We start from the raw sequence: 8,483 nt of genomic DNA, 5'->3' as shown, positions 1-8,483 counted from the left end.
CTTTTATAGCAATCAGTCTGCTCTTACAATCTATTTAGTATGATAGTGATTAACCTGACTAGTACTCATTCACACTTTCACATGTGCTGCTGATATGATTAGTCAGTTCATGTTAGCTGGTCATTATGTGTCAGGATCAAAAAACAGTCAAATTAGTTTTTTTGTAAAGTTCCTTTTTTGCCCATTGAAGCTTTTAGCAATTATTTAAAATGCATCTGATCACTCTACACAATAATCTAGAAACAATGTGAATGAACACCACTACAGCTTAAGCAGCAAACTTTGCAAAACACAAAATTTATGTCACTGCCAAAACTTTTGGCCATGACTGTATTTTTGTACGACCATTTAGCTTTTTCGAATCAAGTCCACTTTTGTGTGTGTGTGTGTGTGTGTGTGTGATCTCATAGCGACTGTATTAAAGTCATAGAGTTTCGAACCGTTAGGAAGAAGTCGTGATTTTAAATTTTCGAAAAAAAAAAAAAAAATTCCGGTCTAAAATGACCGAACAACACCAGAAGGTTAATGGCAGCTGAAAATTCACAGGAATAAATTACATTCCAAATAATGCTGAAATTTGTTGAATTAAAAAGTTAAACAAGCTAACAACAAAACACAAACGGAGCCCCAGACAGACAGACAGACAACCAAACACATTGGCACCATCTTATATTAAAATATAAAACAGCTAATTAAATTGCAATAATATTTCAGAATTATTACTGATTTATAGCAGTACTGTATTTTTGATCAAATAACTGCAGCCTTGGCGAACATAAGAGACTTATATATATAAAAAAAGGTTATTGTAGTTAACTAAACTTAAACCATAAAAAACATTTTTGTTAGGCTACTTGAAATAAAATAAATACTAACTGAAGCAAAATAAAATATCAAAACGTAAACTTATTTTATTTCAGCTAGTTGCTCTCATTTTTATTTAGTTTAACTTGATGTACTAAATACGAAATAAAAATAATAAATGAATAAAAACTGTATAGATTAAAAAAACTGACAAAAATACACAACAGAATTACTGAAAATTTAAACTTAAAATGAAAACTGAATTATTTATTTAAAGACAATAATATATAATTTTAATAACAGCAGTATGGCCATTTTTTGGTTTATCAGCCATAACATGAAAATAATTATCATCTTGACTCTGTCGGACAGAATTTTATAATGGTGCATCCCTAATAAATACCACACTTCCTGAAATGTAAATAAAAACAACAACAAATCATACAGCTCATATAATATTACATACAGTGGGCCCGATTGGGTTTTTTGAGTGTAGGTCATCATATTTCTATCGTGTCCTATTCAAGTGATGAAGTCATCAAGAAAAAAGGGGGGTTTTCTATCATCTACTGCTTACAGAAGATGGTGAGGGAGAGTGGAGAACACTGGATCGATCATACATGAACCAGAAGAAAGGATAAAAAAGGAATGAAAGGAAGCTTTAAGCACTATTGAGGTAGAGACACTGTGCCATGGGTCACAATAATGAACACAAATATGAATCATTTCTCGGCCACGAGGAGCATCACGTTTCTCTAAGAAAGTCACAAATATATAAAGTATGACAATATTACAAAACTGTATGTAAAATGCTTCTAATAATGTAGCTTTTCCACTTTTCCAATGGATATTTCAAAGTATTAAAATTGCACAGCAACAAAAGAGTATTTTATTTTAATTTTGTCAATTGTTAGACAAACATGATTAAGCTGTTCCAAGCAAAGGTTGAAAGAAGACAAAATAGTTATCTAAGCTAAGCCTCCTCTTGGAACATGACTCAGCAACATTTCTTACTGAGGGTCATTTAGAAACATGAAACACAAAAGTTCATTTGTTTTGTTTGATCCATTATTTGTTAATGTATTTCCACCCTTAAATCTGCAGTAGATTTTTCAGTGATGTGAACTCAAAGCCAAGCATAATTAGAACTTGAAAGGCTGGTCCAGACAAGAACAGAGCCTGTGATTAAAACCTCCCATGTCGACAGAAATCCCGCATTCCTGACTATTAAACTTCTATTCATCCACATCAAGCCCATGCCCACTTTCAGACAGTTAAGACCATCTGAGAATAGTTGGATTTACAGACACTGATCATGAATGGATGAACTAAGTGTCAAATTATTCAATATTTGTCACATTTACTTACCGGTTTTCTCATCAAACACACCCACAGTGAATTTTCCTCTGCTTCACATGGAATGTCTCAGAGACATCAGTCTGGTGGCACCGGAAAAGTTCTGTTCTGGCTGTTAATAGACAGTGTGTGGTCATGCCTGTCTATTTGTGTATCCTTGAATGCTCAAGGCTGTGTGAACCATTTATGTGCATGTTCCTTTTGACAACAAATAAAGCACAATGCAAGGCCTTTCCTCCCTAACACCCTTTATTTATCAAACCTTGTTACACATGTGTTGTTGCATCTGTGTGCTCTCATCAATGATGGGTGAAGTGGCTTGCTGGTTGTTCAACCTTGGTCTTTTTAAAAAGCAATAAAGGAGTTCAGTTTAAATGTTCTGATTCTATTTTCCCATAAGTCTAAAATATCTGAGGTTAAACACACAGAAACGGGTCCTCGGCATAACTTTTCAGTTGGAACACCCATCATTACCATCTCTACTTGGGGAAAACAATAATAATAATAATAATAATAAATTAACTTTTTGGGTTTCAGAGACATTTCAAAGCTTTATTCTACCACACAATCACAATTAAAACTATTATAAAACAAGATGGAAACACTGAACAGTAGTGGATGTATTGAACGAGAGTAATTATTGAAGAGCAGTGAACTCTAAATGAGCAGGTGGACTGCCTCTGTCAGGTGATGAAGTATACTTGTAATTATGGTAAAAGAAATGCTCGTTATCATGTATCATCATGACAGAGGCGTATTGGATGGAAGTGTCCTGTATTTTTTTTTACGCTGTTCTTTTGCAATATGCCATTTCTTTCTAAACATTTTCTTTTTGTGATTGCGTTTGAGAGTAACGAGAGATTCAAAACAATTCAGTGGCACTGTCTGTGTTAATGCTGCTTCCAGCTGGAGAGACTTGGTAGTTCAGTGAACCTGAGAAGCTGGTGGAAAGTCTTGAGTGAGACTCTTCGTCGTCAGCAGCAGAGGTCACTAGAATACTAAACCATAATGCAGTTTTGCGGTAAAATATTAATGGTTATTATTTTTTTATTTTTTTTTTGTCAACCAAATAAAGTATGACCAGAAACCAATGAAAAGAGCAAAATAGTATCACAAAGAGGACCCCTCTAGTCACATGACTGTGCCAGTATATTTATTTATTAATTTATGTACTTAATTAGCTACATTAAGTAAATTAAATATGGGAACCAAAATTAATTATTATAGGCCTATCTATTTTATTTTTTACATGTACATTACCAGTGAAAAATTTGGGGTCAGTAAGATTATTTATTAAAGAATTTAAAGGGGTCATATGATGCGATTTCAAGTTTTCCTTTCTCTTGGGAGTGTTACAAGCTGATTGTGCATAGATAAGATCCCTGAAGTTGCAAAGACTAAAGTCTCAAAACCAAAGAGATATTCTTTATCAAAGTTAAGACTCTGCCACGCCCCCCTAAAACGGCTCGTTCTAACACGCCCCCACATATCTACCTCACTATGTGGAAATATTTGCATAAAGTATATTACCAAATTATGGTAAGGGGCGTAACATTTCCGACAAGTGCTTGCGGTGTTCGGCCAATCACAATGCACTGGGTCAGCTGGCCAATCAGAGCAGACTGCACTTGTCGGAAGGAGGGACTTTGTAGAAAACGACACGTTTGAGAGAGGCGGGGCATAGAGGACCTACAGTAATGTACAGTATTTGAAAAAGAATGTGTTTTTTGAACATTAAAGCATGTCAACATATTCTGTTACACCAAATACACCAAATAATGATCTTTAAAAAAGCATCATATGACCCCTTTAATACTTTTAAAAAATTCAGCTGAGATGTGTTATACTGACAAAGTGACTGTAAAGACGTCGTTACAGAAAGGTTCTAGCTATTTCAAATAAATGCTGTTCTTTTGAACTTTCTATTCAATTAAAAAAATCCTAAAAAAATGTATCACGGTTTCCACAAAAATGATAAGCAGCCCAACTGTTTGTTTTTTTAGCGTTGATAATAATAAGTAGTAGATAACAAGTATAATAAGATAATAGCATGTAGTGTAAACACTGAAAACAAATCCAATGTTTGTTTAGTAATTTTAATGTAGTTGGAAGAACAATAGCGCAAGGGACAATAACGGTATGAATTCCTGTATTTTTGGCGTATTTTGTATTTGGTCACCATGCTAGTTTTTTTGTCAGAGAATGAACTCTGAAAACTGCGTTTCTATTGAGTGGTCGGTAGAGGGCGCTGTACAGTCCATCTGCACTGCTATGGCCTATTCCAGACGGCAGCGTATGGTGGATCATTGAACGCATGCAAACATTTCCTGATCTTGGGATTCGGCAACTGTGAGTCACTATTTCCCTAACTGTTTTTGCTGAAACATTTCATCTTCTGCGGTGGTTACTTTAGTCCATAGCAACGGTATTTTGTGGGGTGCTTATGAATAGAATGATTTCTGTGTTCATTCTCAATGCATGACTCATCAGATTTAACAACCTGTAATTTTACACAAATATATCCTAGTTGATTCCAGGGTGTTCTCTTCTTTAGACCTGATTTAGTCATTTGGAGGGCAGTAGAAAGCGTATGGTGTGTGTTATGTAATATTGTGATTTAACGTTACAGGTAATCACAATGTCCTTGATGACTTTTTAAAATAATCTGAAAATTATATGAATGCTATGTAATTTTAAGAAGGTTTTAGTAGTGTAATGCGACCCAAGTGAGTGTGTCTGAATTCCATGTCGTGAAAACATTCTGGATAAAACCTGTCATGTCTTGTATTTTGCTAAATGTGCCCTAAATCTCCACCCTTTGACCTCCCAAGTCATGTTCTTGAGACCCTCACCAGCAGATCTCAACAGAATTGCACAAAAAATCTGCAGGTTTTCCCTAACAAAACTGCATCTGCAAGTCTGCAGATTTGATCTGGGTATACTTGTGTCATGACTTCCCAGCAGTTCCCACAGATTTTTGAGATAGCACTCGGGATGGAGAGACATTTGCCCTGGGGAATCTCATTGTTATATTGGAATGCGGTGGTTGTGTGTAATAATGCGACGAGGATGGCAGAGGAAGAGAGACAACAGGAGAAAAGAAAATGCAGAACAGACAGGCTCATCCTGCAGATTTACACAGCTCTCTGTGTTCTGGCATATGCTGGGACTTTTCCACTGATCTGCCCATGTGCTTGTACCAGGATTGTCTGCTTTTTTTTCTTTTCTTTTTTTGCTGTTTCTCATGCCATCTTGCCTCACGATGCTGTTTCTAGAAGAGTTTTTGTGCACAAATAAATAGGACCCTAAATTATTAGTATGCATAGATATACATTTTGTAATATGCATACTGACGGTACATTCACACGTTAGGGCTGTGCAGAAGTGTTATTTTAGTATTATTTGTAGTATTTATTAATATTTTGGATTAGCTTTTATTTTAATATTTTCAGTTTTCATTTAAATTTTAGTTTAAGTTTGAGTAATTTTGTTATGTGCGTTTGTCATTTTTATTCCTTTTTTCAGTATTTCTATTTAGCCTTAATTTATATTTATTTCAGTTTTAGTAATTTTAGTAATTCACTTTAAACTTATTTTATTTTAGTTAGTTTAATTTGATCTGATATTAGTATTTTACTTCAGCTTCATTTCAATTAACAAAAAGGATTTTCAATAGTTTTCGTTAACAATACTCTCAGAAAAAAAGGTATGAAATCTGTCTCTGGGCCGATACACCTTTGTACCTTATTTACCACTAAAGGTGCATATTAGTACCTAAATGGAACATATTTGTACACCTTTTGAAAAGATACTGCCCCAGTGACAGCTTTTGTACCTTTTTTCTGAGGGTGAATAACATTGATGTGCAGGTTTGATCCTGAACCCCAATATGCACCAAAGAGTTGATGAAAGGTGACTAGTTAGTGGTGTTTAAGTGAATTGAATCACAGGCTTCCTTCCCATAAAGGATTCATCTAATCCACTCTCATCTCTCTCTCTCTCTCTCTCTCTCTCTCTCTCTCCTTTTACTAAGACACCTGATTGGATAATTTTTAGTATGTCCACCCCTCCGAAATAAATACCAGGCAGAGTTTTTAATATAAGGCTGTTTTCTGTGACTTTTCCCTTTAAAACTTCATGCAACAGCAAATGGATGTATTCTGGGTTTCTAGGATGGACGTACTTTCCTTGGCTCATATGTTTGGATAAGTAGATCTTTGGAGAACTCTATGGACTAACTTTAATTATGTGAAAATATCGATTAGATTTTTTACTTATTTAATTAATTTATTTAAATAGTTTATTATAATTTTAAATGATAATTTTTTTTAGTTTTATTGTTTTATTGGCTTTGGGTCAGACATTATTTTATTTTATTATTTATTTTATTTTATTTTGTTTTGCTGTGGATTAGCTATTAGAAAGGAAGGGATTTAATTTACTGTCATTTAGATTGCTTATCTCACAAGTTACAGATTATATAATAAAATGATACGCCGAGATGCTTCTGTGACAATGTGAAATACAGTAAAAGCTCTATTCCCTTGTGTGGGTCTTCATCACTAGCTCCGCCCCCCTTTCCCTCACTTGCTCTTCTGCTCCTCCTCCTCTCTCGTCCCTGAGAGGCGTGAGTTTCTGCCAGAGACTAAGAGCGCGAGTCAGACCAGACACTTTCTCTGCAGAGTTTCAACGGGACACAGGAACCGTAGAAGCCTTCAGTAACCCAAACTCTCTCTTAACTTTACCAGGTCAGTGATTCAGGCATTTTGACTAGCAGTACTGCAAACTGTGAATGCTCAGGGCCCAAATATAATTTTAATTAGTGTTTTTCCTTAGCTTTTTTTTTTTTTTTAGCATTGCACAGTAAAAGATAGGTCACTCCTGTAGTTGTGTCTAGGGGGAGTGTCACATGTGCCGTCTAAGCATAATGTAATGTTTGGAATTACTTCAACGTTCCAAAATAAACATGTAATCAGAGCTCCTGTGGATGGGACTTTGACATGCGTGTCTGTGCTGGTTGTGTTTAAAGTTTGTCAAAATTTGTGTCTATCTTATCCAAGGTAAGTTACAGTGAATGCATTCTAAACCAGTCTGACGTTTAGATCTAAACCAGATTAGATAAGTGAGCGTGTTAGAGATTTGAACTAAATGCTTATTCTGGGAAGTTTGTGCTGAATATACTTGAATTTGATCAGAGGTTGGGCGTGGCAGAAACAGTAAGACACAAAGTGAAGGAGAGGGATGGTTGGAACGGAAAGGAGGGCTGGAGTTTATAATTTGCATATTAATTTTTTTGTAACCATAAATATATTGCATATCATTTTCAAACTGTTGGACTGTGACTGTAAAAGATTCCTCAACGTATCACCTCTGAAATATGTCTCTCCCATTCTATTCTATTCTATTCTATTCCCTGTACAGTTTCAGGCTAGCAGCAGCCGTTCCAGTCAGCTATGGAGACTCCAGGTCAGAAACGAAACACCCGCGGAGGGATAACCACCGTTTTTTCTCCCAACCGTATCACTCGGCTGCAGGAGAAAGAAGATCTATGCAACCTGAACGACCGACTGGCGGTCTACATCGATAAGGTGCGCTCTCTAGAGGTGGAGAACGCAGGTCTGCGTATGCGCATCACAGAGTCGGAGACGGAGATCAGCCGCGAGCTGAGCGGCATGAAAGCGGCGTATGAGGCTGAGCTGGCGGACGCTAGGAAGACTCTGGACTCGGTGGCCAAAGAACGAGCCCGACTGCAACTGGAGCTCAGCAAGGTGCGAGAGGACTACAAGGAGCTGAAGGCCAGGTATGTGTGCAGATCATGGTTTACACGTCATGCGTGTCATTCTAAAACCATATGACTTAATTTGCACTTTTTGAAGTTTAAAATATCCATTGATTTTTGTTCATTTTTGGACGAACAAGCCCTTTACAACTGTAAGCCAGTGCTATTGCAGTAAGTAAATCCAAGTCTGGGGTCCGCAGTAGCAATTACCATGACTCATTCCACCCAGGAACCTACAAAAATTCCACCAGGTTTAGTTTCTAAATGGTGCGGCTTACAGATCATAAATCAGTGACACAGAAGAGCTGCAGACACTAATACGAGGGCTTGCCCTCTTTTCCTGTAATTCCTCCCACACATCCAAGAGATAAGTTTAACTCTAAAATGCAGAACGGTGCTGACCCCTGGGCTCTCAGCCTAGTCCTCAGCTAAATTTACCTGAAACATGACGGCAGTTTTCTGCAGTTTACATCTGCTTATTGCTCCTGTCACTAAGGCTGACAGCTCAGTGCTTTAGTCTGTTTGAAGCATTTTAAAATTAAAT

General features: G+C 36.5%; 1 protein-coding gene across 3 annotated transcripts in view; it reads left to right on the top strand.

Annotated features, from left to right (window-relative positions):
* The first annotated feature begins 4,416 nt into the window (after positions 1-4,416).
* LOC107598000 (lamin-A-like) overlaps positions 4,417-8,483 on the top strand; it is a 32,485-nt gene continuing 28,418 nt past the window's right edge. Inside the window, exons 1-3 of one of the 3 annotated variants that reach the window (XM_016289237.1) lie at positions 4,417-4,509; positions 6,727-6,908; positions 7,582-7,960. In XM_016289237.1, coding sequence (XP_016144723.1) covers positions 7,614-7,960 — 347 coding nt within the window. In that variant the 5' untranslated portion in view covers positions 4,417-4,509; positions 6,727-6,908; positions 7,582-7,613. Of the gene's footprint in view, positions 4,510-6,726; positions 6,909-7,092; positions 7,221-7,581; positions 7,961-8,483 lie in introns of those variants that run through there. The other 2 variants (XM_016289239.1, XM_016289240.1) reach the window with 2 other exon arrangements.

This window comes from Sinocyclocheilus grahami, unplaced genomic scaffold, assembly GCF_001515645.1.
Source record: "Sinocyclocheilus grahami isolate Dianchi unplaced genomic scaffold, SAMN03320097.WGS_v1.1 scaffold242.1, whole genome shotgun sequence".
Lineage (NCBI taxonomy): Eukaryota > Metazoa > Chordata > Actinopteri > Cypriniformes > Cyprinidae > Sinocyclocheilus > Sinocyclocheilus grahami.
This window is presented reverse-complemented; position numbering and strand designations above follow the sequence as displayed.